This window comes from Pseudonaja textilis, chromosome 18 (genome assembly GCF_049901715.1).
Source record: "Pseudonaja textilis isolate UNSWEBS1 chromosome 18, rPseTex1.2, whole genome shotgun sequence".
Classification (NCBI taxonomy): Eukaryota; Metazoa; Chordata; class Lepidosauria; order Squamata; family Elapidae; genus Pseudonaja; species Pseudonaja textilis.
Window position 1 is genome coordinate 5,848,881 of NC_142007.1, and position 17,304 is coordinate 5,866,184.

The 17,304-nt window shown below is 46.6% G+C and overlaps 2 protein-coding genes across 3 annotated transcripts in view; one reads left to right on the plus strand and one right to left on the minus strand.

Moving 5' to 3' along the window:
* Window positions 1-17,304, plus strand: part of MTOR (mechanistic target of rapamycin kinase) — a 63,425-nt gene that overhangs the window by 19,922 nt on the left and 26,199 nt on the right. For both annotated transcript variants that reach the window (XM_026715849.2, XM_087915091.1), the window contains 8 exons: window positions 288-434; window positions 1,782-1,924; window positions 2,846-3,008; window positions 4,693-4,838; window positions 14,531-14,606; window positions 15,522-15,661; window positions 16,368-16,468; window positions 17,241-17,304. The exon at window positions 17,241-17,304 is cut by the window's right edge and continues 52 nt beyond it. In XM_026715849.2, the coding sequence (XP_026571634.1) occupies window positions 288-434; window positions 1,782-1,924; window positions 2,846-3,008; window positions 4,693-4,838; window positions 14,531-14,606; window positions 15,522-15,661; window positions 16,368-16,468; window positions 17,241-17,304 (980 nt within the window). The remainder of the gene's footprint in view (window positions 1-287; window positions 435-1,781; window positions 1,925-2,845; window positions 3,009-4,692; window positions 4,839-14,530; window positions 14,607-15,521; window positions 15,662-16,367; window positions 16,469-17,240) is intronic.
* On the minus strand, window positions 5,619-11,259 carry ANGPTL7 (angiopoietin like 7). The gene is made up of 5 exons (XM_026715863.2): window positions 10,666-11,259; window positions 9,494-9,597; window positions 8,909-9,103; window positions 7,841-8,039; window positions 5,619-6,280 (listed from the first exon to the last, which is right to left on the minus strand). The coding sequence occupies exons 1-5, from the start codon at window positions 11,027-11,029 to the stop codon at window positions 6,111-6,113; spliced, it is 1,032 nt and encodes a 343-aa protein (XP_026571648.1). The 5' UTR covers window positions 11,030-11,259; the 3' UTR covers window positions 5,619-6,110.

The window sequence follows — 17,304 nt, forward strand, 5'->3', positions numbered from 1 at the left end:
GATTTCCCCAGCCCGACCTCCCAGGTTTCCACATAGACCAAGTAAAGTTCCCATTGTTATGGGAACCGTGTCTCTCACTTGCACACCTGCCCAATCGTCCTTGAAAGTTTCCAGTTTCTCACAAACTTCGGTGGAGCTGCAGAAGTTTCGTTTTCTCTGGTTAACCCTCCCATAATGTTTCATCCTGGACGCTTCCATTCGGCCACGAGTACAAACCACAGCAGTGGTTACCCAAATATAAAGCGAGGTTTGGTTTTGATGAATTGCTCTGCTCTGCTCTGCGTTAGGGCTACACTCTTGCCGATGAAGAGGACGACCCCCTGATATACCAGCACCGCATGCAGAGGAGCAGCCAAGGAGAGGCCCTCGCCAGCGGCCCGGTCGAAACCGGGCCCATGAAGAAGCTGCACGTCAGCACCATCAACTTACAGAAGGTAAACCCGCTGGGCGGAGACAAACTTGTCAAGATTAGCCATTTCAGCAACAGAGTTTCTGGTGGTTTTTGTGGCATCCAAATTGTCCAGGACCAGTTTGCGGTGATCTAGCACAAGGGTGTCAAACTCTATTTCATTGAGGGCCGCATCAAGGTTGTGCTTGACCTTGGGGGCACAGGGTGAGCGTGGCCAGCTTGTCATCACTCCCGTCGGGGGCACCTTGGGTGGCCAAGTGCTAAGGCAGGACTTCCTTCAGACCCTTCCTCGCTGCCTTCCTTCCTTCCTTCCTTTTTCTTCTTTTTCCTTTCCTCTTCATTCTCCTTTCTTCTTCCTTCCCTTTCCCCTCTTTATTTTTCCCTTCCTTGCTCGCTTCCCATCTTTCTTTCTTTTTCTTTGCCTTTCCTCTTTCTCCCTTTCGGTCCCTCCTTGCATGCTCAAATGCAAAAGGGGAAATATTTCTCATTTTGTTTTGCTTTTAGTTTGTTTTGCTAGTCCTCTGCCAGTGAAAATGGAGCCCGGGGGTAGGGGCTGCGTGCGCTCCCCCAGGCCCTGTTTTCGGCTACCATGGCCTCCTGCAGCCCTCTGCCAGCCAAAACAGAGATCGTTTTGGCTAACAGAGGGCTTCAGGAAGTCATCATGGCTGAAAAAGAGGCCCGGGGAGTGCACACAGCCCTCCCGGACTCCGTTTTTGCTGGCAGAGGCAGCGCGGGACGGTCTTTCGCTGTCTCCATGGCGGCCCCATGGGCCAGATCTAACCTGTGGGCCTTGAGTTTGACACCCCTGATCTAGCAAACTTCATGTCACTTTCCAAACAGAGGCAGTATTTGTCAGACAGGTTTTCCCCACATTCAAAGAACTTAAAAAAACAAAGCTTCTAGACAACTGGAGGAATCTGTCCCCGTGCAGACAGATTCCTGAAGGATCGGGCCATCAATAGGGACTAATAAGTGTAGAAAGTTATGATATTCTTTTAAACCTCAGGTAGCATTAAAACTCCAAATGGTTGGGAAGCGGCATCAGATGAGAGCGAAGCTTGCAAAATTGAAATTCATCCAGTTATTCAATATGAGAACCAGAACGCTTGGCTGGATGGGAATGAGAGCTGGCTGGGGAATTCTGGGGATTTGAAGTCCGTACGCCTTCAAAGTGGCCGAGCTTGAGAACCCCATCCATACCTACAGCCGTGTCACCATCTTCCAACTCTTCATGCCATCACAAAGCAGCCCATTAAATGGCAGAAGATTCAGCCACGTGATTGAGGAGGGGTTTTTTCAGGGCTGCAGAAGTGGAGTTAGGGTCCCGTGGTCCCCATGCTGTCAGCGACTCAAATTGTGCTTGATATTCTAGGCCTGGGGAGCAGCTCGCAGAGTTTCCAAGGACGATTGGTTGGAATGGCTGAGGCGGCTGAGCCTGGAGCTGTTGAAAGACTCCTCATCCCCCTCGCTGCGCTCATGCTGGGCCTTGGCTCAGGCCTACAACCCCATGGCCAGGTAGAAATCCAACATCAATCCAGGGAGAAGACGAAAAAAGTCTTCCCTTGGTTGTTTAATGCAAGTGTTAAAAAAAAAAAGTTTAACTGCGCGTGTGATAGTTGAGCGTTTTGGTTTGTGTGATTTGAAAGGTGCTTTTCCAAGAGTCAACTGGACTTTTCTTGTGGGCTCCCCAAAATCCGTAAAGAAGGAACTTCGCTCAGAGCAATTGTCAGCAGCATCAATTCCGTCACCTACAACATTGCGAAACCTCTCACCACTTGGTTAGCTCTTCTCGCTGGCAACACCACCCATCCTATCCACAATTCACAGGAGTTCGTCTGCAAAGTTTGGAAACTAAAACTAGACCTGGATGAGACCAAGAAAGTCCAGTTGTCTCTTGGAATAAAAGCACCTTTGGGACAACCCTGACTTGGGTGACTGAGAATCCCCATAGACATTGGGTGCGTGAACTTTCGGAGGCCGATGGTCCTGGGTGTTGGATTGAGCATCTGAATGTTTTGCAGCGAAGGTTAAATCGACTGCATGCTGTGCATTTGAAGATTAACATATCCAAGACTGAGTACTTGTGCTTGATGGGGTAAATGGGCTGAAGGATAGTGAGTGGTGCATCGTTGCTTGAAAGCTAGACGGACCAGGTGACGTACATCCGTAAAACGTTCGCCGAGGATAGCAAATTGGATAAAAAAAAAAATTGTTTGCTGAAGGAATATTAAGGGGTAGTTTGGGAAGGAAGGTTTTCTAGTTCCTGGTCAGTTCTCAGGTCTGACAGTTGCCTCTGTTAAAAATTCTCCCCTGTGCAGTTATGGGCTGTCACAGGATGTGGGTTTGGGTTCAGTTTGGATCACTGAAGTGGTACGTTCAATGTTGGCTTATTGCTCCATTTTCCCCCTCCTCTTCCTGCTTCCCCTTCTCCCCCAGAGATCTGTTCAACGCAGCCTTTGTTTCATGCTGGTCTGAGCTGAACGAAGACCAGCAGGACGAGCTGATCCGCAGCATCGAGCTGGCGCTGACGTCTCAGGATATTGCCGAGGTCACCCAGACCCTGCTCAATTTGGCGGAGTTCATGGAGCACAGCGACAAGGTAGAGGACCTTGGGGTGGGGGCTTTTTCTCGTTTTCCTTTTTTTTTTAACAACTCTTGGCTCTGATCTCACAAAGGGACAGGCGACTTCGCTGATCATTGCAGAAATCGCAATAGGGCTTAGACTTACAAACTGCTTCGTGGTGCTTCGCAGCCCACTCTAAGCACTTTACAGAGTCATCCTCTCACCCCACCCCCCCAAACAATCTGGCTCCTGGTTGTACCAACCTCGGAAGGATGGGTGGCTGAGTCAAACTTTGAGCTGCTCAGGATTGAACTGTGGGCCGTGGGCAGAGTTAAGGCTGCAATATTGCATTCTAACCACGGGGCCAAGTGGCTCAGTGGCTCAGTGCCTTAATGGCGTGAGAGATGGTCTCGGCGTCAGCAGTCCGAGCTCTAGCACTGCATGGCAGGGTGAGCTCCCATCACTTGCCTCAGCGTCTATCCTGACCGTTTAAAACTCTGTTCTGTGCAGGTGGACATCTAGGTACCGCTTCGGTGGGGAGATGAGGTGATGCTTTGTGCAGGCAGTCAGATTCGGGGGTAGCTCTGAACCTTTCCGGTTGCAGTGCCTGTTTGCAAGGCCGCTCCGGGAAGGAAAGGGAGCCTTAGGTGACACCGTAGGAAGAGCCACTTGTCTATCTCTCTGATTGCACAGCCAGCCCTCCTGCGGTGCACCTTGGGAAGCACACAAGCGTTTCCTATAACAGGATTGGTACCTTGGCAAGCCAAAGGACATGTTCTGACCCAGCTCCCCAAACACAGCAAACCCTCTGACAGGAATTCAAAAAATTCCTTTATCAGGAACGCCGGCAGCCCCGGCAAAAAGGTTTCTCTTGCAGGCTAACAAGTCCATCCAGACGGAAGACGAATAGTTGTCTGCCACACTTATTCATCTCCGCCCCCTGCCTTTTATCCGCAGAGCTAGGGTGGGGCTTCACTAGTGGCGGTAGCTATTCCTTCCCAGGGACCGGCTCATAGATTTCCACTGCTCTCCTCTCCACTGCTTTCTGTGCATCCACAGTCAGGCACTGGACCCGGCTGTTTCTCCTCTTCCTCATCAGCCACCTCCAGACCTGGGGGCTGTGGACTCTACATCTGAGGGGTGACCGACAGCCCAGGCTCTGCACCTGTCCCTCTCTCTGCCGGTTCCATTCCCTCGGAGCTCCCAGGTTGCCCTGATGCTGACCCTGACTCCCACGCCGCCACTTCTTCCTCTGATTCGGCTGCTGGAGGGGCCAGCAGCCGACAGGCCACAACAGTACAACTCCGCGGTAGCATTGTGGTCCCGTGGGCAATGAACAGTGCCATATGCCAATAATGATAATGACCACTGTGCCTCCAGAGCTCACGAATAAGCTTCCATTTAATAGCTTGCATGAAATTCCCTAGATCAGAGAGTTGGTGGCTGAAGGGCGGGGAAGTGAGGGGATGGTTTCGTGGGAGGGGCAGGCCCACGCGGGCGCGCATGCATGCATGAACGGTCATGGCTCGTGCAGGTGGGGCAGTGAGTGCCCCCGATGCTTGTGACGACTCGGGAGTGGGCCTGTGCATGCCCATGTGTGTGTGCGTTGGCCAGCGACTCCCGCGGCCCAGTCAAGGCTGGGGACCCTTGCTCTACATGGCCTTGCGGGGTTTGCACTCCCATCACAGTCCTGACCCTTTGTCCGGCTTCCTCCTCCCAGGGCCCGCTGCCGTTGGGAGACGACAACGGCATCGTCTTACTGGGAGAACGGGCTGCCAAGTGCCGAGCCTATGCCAAGGCGCTACATTACAAAGAGCTGGAATTTCAGAAGGGACCCACGCCAGCCATCCTTGAGTCTCTCATCAGGTGGGCTCTTTCCCCTTTGCTCTCTCAGTCGGTAAGCCCACGTGGCAGAGGAGGCAGCTCGGTGTTTCTCCGGACGTTGCCCTTTTGACCAGACAATTCCAGAGCAAAGATAGGAGGTATCTCTAGGCTCGGCAATACCTGGTTCTTGCTTGGGGAAATTGGTCTAGAGTTAAGGAAGAGGGTGGAAATTTCTTTTTTTAAACAGGAAACACAATATCTTGTGAAAAATATTCGTGTTAAATTCTGCCCTTCCCTTTGCATAGTAAGTAAACAGAGCCAAAAACCTCAGCAGCAATATCCTCCTGATAGATGATAGATAGATAGATAGATAGATAGATAGATAGATAGATAGATAGATAGATAGATAGATATGGTTGGTAGGTAGGTAGATACTGTAGGTAGATAGATAGATAGATAGATAGATAGATAGATAGATAGATAGATACATACATACCATAGGTAGGTAGGTAGGTAGGTAGATAAATAAAAAAGAAAGAAAGAAAGAAAGAAAGAAAGATAGATAGATAGATAGATAGATAGATAGATAGATAGATAGATACCGTAGGTAAGTAGGTAGGTAGGTAGGTAGGTAGGTAGAGGTTTATAGCTCTCCTCTACCAGTAGCCAAGTGATCCTTTTGCAACCTCAGATTCTTCACAGCGTTGACACCAGATTAGCCACGCGCACACACACACACACATGTTGGTTTACATTTCCAGAAATTCTCCTTGACTGGAAATGTTTTTGTCCTGAGGACTATATACTCGGCCCCAAACTCAGTTTTAAAATCAAGAGGATTTTATTATACTGTTGGATGGGAAGGAGGTGTTTGGACAGAGAGCACTATTTGGTTTACAACTGCAAAAATAATAATTCCTAAGCATCCGATTTCCACAAGCTTCCGATGTGGAGCAATCCACTATGCAATATCTTTGGCAAAAATCTGGTGTAGCTTCCCCCCCCCCCCGTCCTCCCCGAGATTCCAGTCCACCAGGGAAATAAACAAAGGCGAAATCTACGTTAATTCGGGGGAATATGTGAGCATCTCGATAGAGAACATTGCAGTCAGAAAAATCCAGAGACATTCAGGTGGAGGCTGAAACAAGCGGGCACCTGCCTTGCTACTGATGAAGGGCATTCTCCATACGGAAGCTCATTCTTGACATCAATGATGGTACTTCCCCCTCCCTATCTCCCCCCCCAGCCCCCCCTCCGGTGGTTCCTGCTTTAGAGGTGAGGCCATCTCCTTACTCGACCCTATTGGGGGTCCCTCTAGGCCTTGAAGTCCGTTGACCGGATTTTCATCTCTACCCTCTTGAGGGAATACAGTTTCCCATGCCAGCTGTACCAGGTGATGCCATCGGTGCTCTTGTTATGTTCATCCTTACGATAGTAAACCCCGTTCAGGTTGGAGTCTGTGCAGCAGTTGTACCAGTAGCCGCCTGTTGAGAAAAGAGGAAGCTGAGAGGTTTATGAAATCTTTTTAACGCTTTTAATATAGTGATTATTCTAGAAAAGGGTCTCATCGTCAGCGGATCTCTGCGCTGGCCCCTGGGCGAAGGCCAACGAATTGCAATGCGTCGGGGAGATGGCCGTGCCAGGGTTCCAGAAAAACCCAACTCCAATTAAAAACTCCGAGACAGGCATTTTCTCGAAGTTTCCTTTTATTAGAGTAGGTATACTGAGAAAAACCACATCTGGGAAAACCCGAATCTGAAAGTTTTTCTCCAATAAATAAAAAATGACAAGTCCACTCCCTGCACTCATCATTCCATCACATGCCTGAATCGCCATCCGTCCCAACTTGAGACTTTCCCTCACCCAGGTGCAGAAATAACATGACCTTGACTGAGAAGAAGAATGCTATTATGTCTTAACTACATACGCTCCATGAAATTCCCCCCTCCCATCTTCCCAGGCTCAAGAATGTGGAAGCTTCTGGTGCTAATATGGCTTCCAAAGCTGATAGGCCATTGCCCTCGACTTATAACAGTTCATTTAGGGACTGTTCAAAGTTACAAAGGCACTGAAAAAAAAATGACTCGGGGCCGTTTTTCACACCTACGACCATTGCATCCTCACCACGTGATCAACTGGTTCATAGTTATGACGAACACAGGGTCACCTGATTCCCCTTTTGCGACCTTTTGACAAGCAAAGTCCACGGGGAAGCCTGATTACTCTTAACCACCGTGTGACTAACTTAACAACTTGTGGCAAGAAAAGTCGTAAAATGTGCGGCAAAACTCACTTAACAAATGTCTCATTTGGCACAAATAAATTCTGGGCTCCATTGTGGTCATACGTCGAGAACTACTGTATTGAAAATGACATCACTCAACTCATCCTGCGTGGAGGAGGTATTTTTTTCCTGCTCCTGCTAATTAGCTGATGGAGCAGGAAGACGACTCAAAATGCTATGTAGATAGTCCTCAGCTTACAGTTCATCTAGTGGGTGTTCGAAGTTGCAACGTCACGGGAAAATGTAACATGATCATTTTTCACGTTTGCCTCCAATTGCAGCATCGTGTCACGTGATCAAAATTCAGACACTTGGCAACTGACTCAAATTTATAACGGTTGCGGTGTTGTGGGGGTCACATGATCCCCTTTTGCAAAATCAACGGCGGAGCCAGACTCGCTAGCGATTGAAGAACAGCACTGATTCACTTCGCCAAGGTGGCAAGAAAAATCGTAACATGGGACAAAACTCATGTAACAAATGTCTCGCTCAGGAACAGAAATTTTAGGCTCAATTGTGGTTGTAAGTCAAGGACTACAGGAGAAACGGGGAGATTCAAAGAACGGGGCAGTCAACGCTTGGGAAGAATTGCCCTTCTGGAATCTGGGGAAGAGACGTCGATCTGAAGAACCAGGTGGAATTGGGCTAAGGGACGGACGGCTGTTCCTACATAGAATTTGGGGATACAAAGGTGGACAGTGGTCCCGCTTAACGAACATTGACAACAGGAAGAGGAGGTGTTTTTTGGCCCACAGCTGACCTTTGCGTAACTGCGCACAGTGATCAATGCACTTGTCGTTGTCCTTGTCCATGGTGCTGAAGGCCGTGTTGTTATGGTACCGCATGGAGTCGCGTGGGGCGCTGCCACTGAAGTTAGCCAGGAAGAGGTGGTAGTTGCTCAACTCATTGCCCACTTGGAAACGGCCGTATTGAGCAAACACGCTGTTGCCATCCCAGTCCTGCAGGGCAAGAGGGAAATCAACAGGAGACACCCTTTATTTACCGCCTGTCACAATTTGCCACCGCCAACTCGCCGGGGAAGAACCTGCCATGGTCAAGAGTTACACTAATGTCAAAGAAATACCAATGGGACTTAGACTTATATACCGCTTCACCGTGCTTTGCAGCCCTCTCTTAAGTGGTTCACAGAGTCAGCCTATTTCTCATAACAATCTGGGTCCTCATTTTACCCACCTCGGAAGGATAGAAACATTAAAGAAAGGATGCAAAAGAAGGGACAGAATGAAATGACAAACCTAAAAATTTATTTATTTATTTATTTTAAATAATAATTAAATGGAATTGTTAAATTGTCCAGCAGCGAGTTGGCTGATTTGATTCAGGGAAATATTTATCTAAATTATTGATGTTTCCCTAAGCTCTCAAGTGAGGAAATGACTTCTTCATTTGATTGACGTTTTACATTTCTTTTATGCACCAGCCACAAATGAATTTGATCTACTCACCTGAAACTAACCATCACGTTGTGCAGGCCTTAGATTAGATCATGCTTTCTGGATTTAATAAATGCAGTAACATGCAATGGAGCCCATTCTTTTCATGCACTGCCTCCAGGTAGCCGGTGACACCCAAGGAAAATAGTTAACGCAGCCTAATCATGGTCTACACTGCCTGAGTTTGATGAGACACATGCCATGACTAAACTGGGATTATTAGACCACCTTTGGCAACCTTTCCTAGCTACCTTGACATTCAAGTGTTTCTCATCGTTTCAAGCGCCTTTTCTCTTGAACATGGCCACATCCCACAGCTCCCAACCGAGCAGTCAGCGGAAGGTCTGCCGAGCAGGAGAAGCCACCGTACTTGCCTCCAGCTCCACACGCAACATGGACGGCCTCCTGGAAAGCCGATGGATGTGTTCATTTCCCAGCCAGAAATCTCCCTCCAAGCTTCCAAAACCTTCCTTGTACTTCTTCCAATTTTGGCTGAAAGAGATCAAGCCAATTTTCCGCCTTTGGATGACGGTCCAGCCTCCTCCATCAGTCTCCATGTCACAGTATACCTGGGAAAACGAAAAGGAGGGCGAGCTCAGACATCCAGAAAGGTTAAGAACCACTCTGGCATGGCGGTAATTTACCGGGACAGTGAATATCAGCGTAACTCCATGTGTCAAGCGTACGTTCAATCAACCCACCTACCTCTCTTGTAGAGCAAAAATACCTTGCCTGGAACGGGAACGCACCAAAAAGTTTCATGCCACTTTGGGAAAGGTGCAAATAGCAAATTGAAGTGGCTTAATAAGCCTACTTCCATCCTGTAGAGCTGCTCCTGTTTTGCACACAACCGGGCGTCCTCTTAAGGCAGACACGGTTTCTACGTCTATAGGAATCCTAAACCTTGCATGGCTTCCTGCCTTTCCTCTCTTCCCAAGCTGTGTGTGGAAAGGTCTTACCTGCAATTCTGGGCTTCCCAGAAATTCATCGGGGAGAAGTTTGTAGACTCCAGAAGATCTGTAATTTCTCTGATAGAGGGAGGAGCAGTCGTAGACGGCGGCGTCTGAACGAGAGAACAAAAGCGCAGTGGGTTGAATGGTTCCCACCGGTCAGGAAAACCTAGGGCCCACCACTTCCTTCTTTGCCTCCAGAAAATGGATACGACATGCATCTATCCCTTCGACTTCCCGTGTTGCCATTTCAGCAAACGACAAGCAAAACCCAGCTGGGAATGCAGGCAGGCCTTGACATGCAACAGTTCACTGAGTGACCATCAGAGTTACAACGGCACTGAAAAAAGGGACTTAGGGCCGTTTTTCACAGTTTATATTCTGGTGGCTTGCCCTGCCCATGTTGGTGGAGATGGTTTTTAGAAATTCTTTGCTTGGGCTGTTGACTGATGGCTCTTTGGCAGTTTCTTGACTGGGGTATTGCTTACTTGATGGTTGGTCTTCTCAGAGAGCACCAAGGACCCCTCATTTCAACCCTGAGCTATAAATACTCTCCTTCCTTAGTTCAGGCTTCAGTCAACTTCAGAATGAACGCCTGCACAATGGAGTTCTTCCTTAAGATTCATCTAAGTATAGAGTTATAGGCATAATATTGGGCTTAGACAACTTAGAACTACGCCGCCTTCGGTCTGACCTAAGTACATAAAATTTTCTGCTACACTGTCCTACCCGTCAATGACTACTTCAGCTTCAACCACAACAATACATGAGCACACAATAGATGCAAACTAAACCGCTCCAAACTTGATGGCAGGAAATTCAGCAACATAGTGGTCAAGGTCTGGAATGCACTACCTGACTCTGTGGTTTCTTCCCCAAACACTTTAACCTCAGACTATCTATTGTTGACCTCACCACATTCCTAAGAGGTCTGCAAGGGGCGTGCATAAGTACACCAACGTGCCTACCGTCCCTGTCCTGATGTCTCCTTTTATTCATACCCATTTCATGTAATCGTAATCATGTTCTAATTATACCTGTTATCTAATGCATGCTTGACAAATAAAATAAATAAAAATAAATATCTCGGTCCTTCCCCCCACACCCTCCTCCCAGTTATATTTTATATATTCCCCGGAGTAGCAAGCAATCCCTCCAGGGAAGGGGCAGCCTCTCCTTACCTGTGGACGGTTGGCTGACCGTCTGAGCCGCCTGAAGCTGCACAATGCCGAGCTGGGAATTCATCTCCGAGTACTTCCCTTCCACGTCGCCGAGGCGGGCGTCCATCAGCTGGATGCTCCCTTCCAGGGCCATCAGCTGCGTGACGGCCTGCCCCAGGACATCGCCTTGCCTCTTGCTCACCTCCTGTAACAAGGAGGAGAGATTGGCCACTTGGACCTTCAGCGTTTTTAGCTCTTCGCAACATCCGGGGCTCTTGCCCGCCACGGGCTTCTTTGGAAGGGTCTGCAGCCATGCTGGATCGATAGTGAAAGAGAAGGTTAGGGCACATAACCAAGCCAGTTGGGAGCTGAAGGTGGCTTGCATGATAGCAACGTACTCTCTCTCTCTCTCTCTCTCTCTCTCTTTCTCTCTCTCCTCTCTAGTTCCCAATAACTCCTATTCGAAGTCCCTCTCCTTTAATTCAGTTGCCTAGGAGTCAGTGCTTGCTAAAAGAGGCCGCCTCTTGTATGTGCTCCCTCCTCACCCTCATTTTAAATATTTGTGGCTATCCTGGCTATCTCCACCCCTTGCAGCTACCCAGAGCCCCCCCTTTCCCTTCTTGCCCATCGTGGGCGAAACTAAAGAAGCTGAGAAGGCGGGATATTTTGTTTTTGTTACGAAGGGACCCTGAACTTGAAACTCGCCTTCTTAGTTGGGTTATTTTCTCAGGTGGGAGGAAAGGATTTTTTGGGGGGGTGGGGGAAACCACAATTGTTTCCAGGAAAAATGCCCTGTTGGGTTGCTGCCTTCCCAACGATTAATCTCCGGCATATTGAAGACCATAACAGGATGTTATGTCCCGTAAATGAAAGAAGTCCAGCAAATGTCATGGTTTAGCAGCAGTCTGTAACGTCCCTCTTCCACTGATCGCATCTCTGGCAATCTTACCGAGCAATTATGAGGTCCTTTGTGGGGATCATGTGCTCTTGATGGATACAGACACCAAGCTGGGAAGAAAAAGGACTAGATTGTTCCATGCATTCTCTTGCGAAAAAAAAAAAAAACGCCAATGAGCGCGCAGCTCAAGTTTTCCTCGACATCCGTCCGTTTTTTTTTTGCAAAGCAGAACATTACGGAGATGACAATGATTTCCACACAACATCGACTAAAACTGGAGAGCGCCAAAAAAAAAAAGGATGGTAAAAATGGCAACATCTTGCTTTTCTCTCTCTTCCGCTGCCCCTTTCCCTGGAATTTCAGAGTAAAATCCCTTGAGCTCAGTCAAGTTCGAAGTATATAAAGCAATTCCACTCCTCCTCCTCCTCCCTTTGACAAGTTACAAAATGAAAAGGCGTGCTCCACAACCAGCCAGCCGAGGGCAGGGAACAGCAATAATTCTAGAGAAAAGGATATTTTTTTGTGGGGGGGGGGGCAGGGGGGAGGAAGGATAATGGCCTATTTGTCAGAAGGCGTTGTTGAGAGAGAGAGAAAGTCGGAGGTAATGAATCGCCCAACAGGCAGAGCTGAGATGCTCCTAGCTGTCAGGCCGAATGTGACAGCTATTCATCACTTTTATAGCAGGTTGTTGATTCTCCTTCTCAAGAAAGAAAGCTTCTTTACTCAGTCCCAAGGAACCACAGGGGTTTATTGCCCATAGCCATATTTCAGGCAGAACAAACACAACTTGATGTTTCATCAGTAAACAAGTCACTAAAAGACAGCTGAGGAACTACCGAAAAAAACTCCAAAAACAGTCTTTCGAATGGGGACGAATAACGGAGATCTTGTCATTTTCATACTGGCCCTTCTCTACAAAGGCTCATAATCTGAGTTTGTGGATCCAGGCACTCCTAATAACAGAACCTGGCTAGCAAAACACACGAGACGAAATCTTGGATCCTCCGAGCTGAGGGCTGGATGGATTACCTCCCAATATGAGTGACAAGATGCTTCAGACCAAGAGGAACTTGGCGGGGGTCAGGAGGAGGAAAGAGAAGAGTAGGTGGAAACAAGGGAGCAATGAGACGCCACTTTTACCCCTCTGCTGTTTACTTCCAGGACAGTTAACTTAATTTAGGAGGTTATATAGTTGCAGCTGAAACACACACTTGCTCAAAACAGGTAGTCCTTAACTTATGACCACCATTGAGCACAAGATTTCTGTTGCTAAACAAGACAGCTGTTTAGCCTATTTCCTCCACACACACACACCCCGTACAACTTTACTTGCCACAGTTAAATTAGTAACCCGGTTGTTAAGTGAATCCCGCTTCCCTGTTGACTTTGTCCCACTTCCCTGTTGAAGGTCGCAAAAGGGGATCCCATGACCCCTCCAGGGCGCTGCAACCGTCAGAAACATGAGCCTGTGGCCAAGCGCCTGAATTTTTTTTTCCAAAAATTTTATTGATTTTTAAAAAACAAACAACACAAAACTTGAAAACATAAAACATATTTTTTGAAAGCAGCTTGATCCCGGGTTACATCTCTTCGTACAGACATAAATTCAAATTCATGCTCGCTTTTATATACCATTCCATATCTTATTACCATTCTACATTTTCTATATAGCTTCTCCCCTCTTTTAACTCTCTCAATTCTATTTTATTTATTTCATCTCAATTTAAATCATTATACTTATAGCCTTTGTCTGTCCTGTTTCAGCTGTCTATTATCTTTTCTCATTAACACAAAATTTCTCCTGTAATCACTGATTGGAGTATGACGCCTTTATATTTTTCCCCTAAATTTATAACACTTAATATAATACATAACTTTAATTTGGATTCTGCTTGGTACATTCTAAAGCTACACACTATATTTTAAGAAAAGAAGAAATTATAAATATATAATATAATTAAAACAACAATCCATACCAATTGAACTCTATCGTTAAAATTAATATTCATTTAAATCTTAAACATTTTACACATTACTTTTCAAATAGGTATCATGCTTCTATGGGAACACTTATAAATTTTGCGTAGTAACTTCCCCCCCATTTCACTTTATATTTTAAAACATTGTGTAATTAAAATGTTCCCATTCCTTCCTAATTCAATTCTCTCATTTATTTCATTTCATTTATTTTATTCAAAAAAGTTTCACTGAATCACACTGAATATTTTATCCCATTTTATTGTCATATGTTGTTCCAATTTTCTAACATTATTTCTAATACAAGTATAACAATACAATCTTATGTACCTTTGCAGAATCTCTTTTTCAGTTATATTTTTACCCATTATCTCTAAATAAGTCCTGTTTCTTTACATCTTGTTCCAAACCTTTGTAGCTTCTCTTCCCTTCCTTCCTCCCTTGCTTCTTCACTCTGCCCTTTTTACCCCCTTGTCTCTTCACCTCTATTTCCCTCTTCTGTGTTCCCTTTTTCTGTTGCTTTCTGACATTATTCACTTTCTCTTCCTGGGGTTACAACTGTTGTAAGTTGAAGACTACCTGTAGTGTTAGGTTGAACTTCTAAATCTTTTGCTGAGAAAAATCTTATGAGGCTCCCACACTTTTCAGTGGTGTTTTTGTAATGGACAGCAGACAGGGCCTTCTCAGTGGTGGCACCCCAGTAATTGGGGGGGGTGGCTTTTCACACCCCATTGTTTTTTTCTATGCCTTTACAATTTTACCTGTGGGGAACACAACAACTGTTAATTTTCTTTTCTTTTTGCTTTGCTCCACTGTTGCTGAATAATACTTTGCTTTCCGTAATCGTTTCTTAACACGAGAATATGTTGAAGAATGAGCCCCATTAAATAAAACCAAACATTACAAGAATCCAAGCAACTCAGCCACGTCTCCCAATCTTAAATATTTATAAGTTTTCTAACAGAAACCGCGCCAATCCTTTTGTGTTTTATTTTTCCCCTCTCTTTGCAGCATAAACAATAAACTGCAGCAACCGGAGGCCGCATCTGGGGTGCTGGAATATGCCATGAAGCATTTTGGGGAGCTGGTAAGGAACCCCTCTTGTTTGTGCCCATCGCCTTGCGAGCTTGGAAGCCTCCCTGCCTCACGTGGACGGGCAGCGTGTGCTGCTTGATCCTGCCTGCAGGCTGGGAAGGAAACCACGGCTTGGCAAATGTCCGATCACAAACTGCCAAAGAGCTAAATCTAAAATAAACCGGAGCCCACATGGGGTAAGGACACAAAAATCCAAAAAGTGGGGGAAAAATGAAAAGAAAAAGCTTTTGTATTCTTATTCCTTTTATTAGAAGTGAAATTAGCAAAAACAGGAGGAGTCAGGCAGCATTTTTTTCAAACTCGCAAATCGTAAACACGCTGACCAGAGTCTTATCGTTTTATTTTTGTGTGTTACGAATGTAGTGCTTAATTGTTGCGTTGGATGACGCAGCTCAGAAAAACTTAAAACCAATGTATCGTGCAGATGGGCTCCATCTAACTATTGGAGGCAATCTTAGTTACCCTTTTTCCAAAAATTAGTTGCCTTCTTTAAATAGAATAAGAAGGCAGGAAGTTTTTGGTTTTTGTTTTAATTCCAAAAGGGGAGAAATTGGGACTTCTTTTGTGAAAAGTCTGTCTTAAAGTTGAACTACAATCCATTTCTAAAAGAAAACTTTTCCGAGATGAGAACACAGTTTCTCGCCCTCAGCAACTTAAGCAACTTTAAGCTGCCTGGACTTCAACTCCCAGAATTCCCCAGCCACGTTGAAGCCCACCCAGTTAAACAAAGGGGCAGAGACCTCTTTCTGCGATGTTCAACACCGCTTTAGCTTCCGGAAGATTTTCAATAGGGTTCATTATAGTTGGGCTGCCCAACTGCCAATGGTTGCTGTGTGCCAATTGGGATCGTCTGAGTTTTCTCCCCAACCCCTCCCCCCTCTCTCAATTTCCTGGCCTCTCCTTCCAGGAAATCCAAGCCACCTGGTACGAGAAGCTGCACGAGTGGGAAGATGCCCTTGTGGCCTATGACAAAAAGATGGACACCAATAAAGACGATCCGGAGCTGATGCTCGGCCGCATGCGCTGCCTGGAAGCCTTGGGGGAATGGTAAGACTCCCAACGATGTGTTTTTCTCTCGGGAGTTTCTGGTGAGGAATGCTGCATCCAGTTTCGGTCATCACAGTGTAAAAAAGGATGTTGAGATTCTGGAAAGAGTGCAGAGAAGAGAGACCAGGATGATTAGGGGACTGGAGACTAAACCATACGAAGAACAACAATTGCAGGAAATGAAAAGAAGGACTAGAAGTGACCTGATAGCGGTCTTCCAATATTTGAAGGGTCTTCGACAAAGAAGGGAGGGGGGTGCAAATTATTTACCAAAGCACCTGAGAAGGCAGGACAAGAAGCAATGGGTGGAAACTAATCAAGGAGAGAAGCAATCTAGAAATAAGGAGAAATTTCATGACAGCGAGAACAACCAACCAGTGGAATAGCTTGCTTTCGGAGATTTTGGGTGTTCCAAGAACAGATTGGACAGGCATTTGTCTCAAATTATATAGGGCTTCCTCCCATGAGCAGGGGGTTGGACTAGAAGACCTCCCAGGGTCCTCTTCAACACTATTATTCTGCCTCTCCTTGGAAGTCTTTTTTATTCCGCACATCAAAGCGGCCTTCCTCACCCTTGCCAACTTTAAGATGTGCAGATTTCAACTCCCCAGCATCACTTTGAACAGAGAGAAATGTAAATGTAATAACAAAATTTGTGGGTGGAGGGTGGTTCTCTCCTGTGTAACGCTCCGCTCTTGTGTCCTAGGGGACAGCTGCACCAGCAATGCTGTGAGAAATGGACCTTGGTGAATGACGAAACGCAAGCCAAAATGGCAAGGATGGCAGCGGCAGCAGCTTGGGGCTTAGGTGACCGTCCTTTGCTCTTCGAAGGTCTTTGGGGGAGGAATCCCTGGGGTTCACCAAGGTTTAACCAAGGGCTCCTTGCAGAGGCGGCCCCCCATTTGGCTGTGGGAAAGGGGCTCTCTCAGACTTCAGATGTTCTGCTTGCAGAGCCGCAAAATCAAACAATATCCCAGGTTCCCTCTTCAGCTGGCATAAAATGGTCGGGTTTTTTTTTCACCTCTGTATCCGCATGCACCCCGTACTTGGCACCATTTTGCAAACAAAGCCTTCCAGAATCAGTGGTCCTAAATTTTGCAGGGAAAAGGGGGAAAAGGCAACCAAGTCTGAACAAACCAATGTCAGCATGAAGCAAGCTTAGGATGCGGCATAAATATACGGCTGCAAGATTTTGACCCAGCCCCTTGCTACGAGATCTTCCTGTTGGTTCAAGCTCTTTTTTTCTTTCCTTTCTCTTTCTTTTCTTTCTTTCTTTTCTTTCCTTTCTTTCCCTTCCTTTCCTTTCCTTTCCTTTCCTTTCCTTTCCTTCCTTCCTTCCCTTCCCTTCCCTTCCCTTTCTTTACCTTTCCTTTCCTTTCCTTTCCTTTCCTTTCCTTTCCCTTCCTTTCCTTCCTTCCTTTCCTTTCCTTTCCTTTCCTTTCCTTTCCTTCTTTCCTTTCCTTTCCTTTCCTTTCCTTTCCTTTCCTTTCCTTCCTTCCCTTCCCTTCCCTTCCCTTCCCTTCCCTTCCCTTCTCTTCTCTTCTCCTTCTCTCCTCCCTTCCTTCCTTCCTATCTACAGGGCAGTGGGACAGCATGGAAGAGTACACCTGCATGATCCCAAGGGACACCCATGATGGCGCCTT

What these genes read in the sequence shown, in the direction of transcription:
- ANGPTL7 (XM_026715863.2), bottom strand. Translation starts at nt 11,029, where the DNA reads ATGCAAGCCACCTTCAGCTCCCAACTGGCTTGGTTATGTGCCCTAACC. An exon ending in GGTCAGCCAACCGTCCACAG is followed by an intron (nt 9,598 to 10,665) that starts GTAAGGAGAGGC and finishes TCTCTCGTTCAG; the next exon opens with ACGCCGCCGTCTACGACTGC. An exon ending in CTGTGCGCAGTTACGCAAAG is followed by an intron (nt 6,281 to 7,840) that starts GTCAGCTGTGGG and finishes TTTTCTCAACAG; the next exon opens with GCGGCTACTGGTACAACTGC.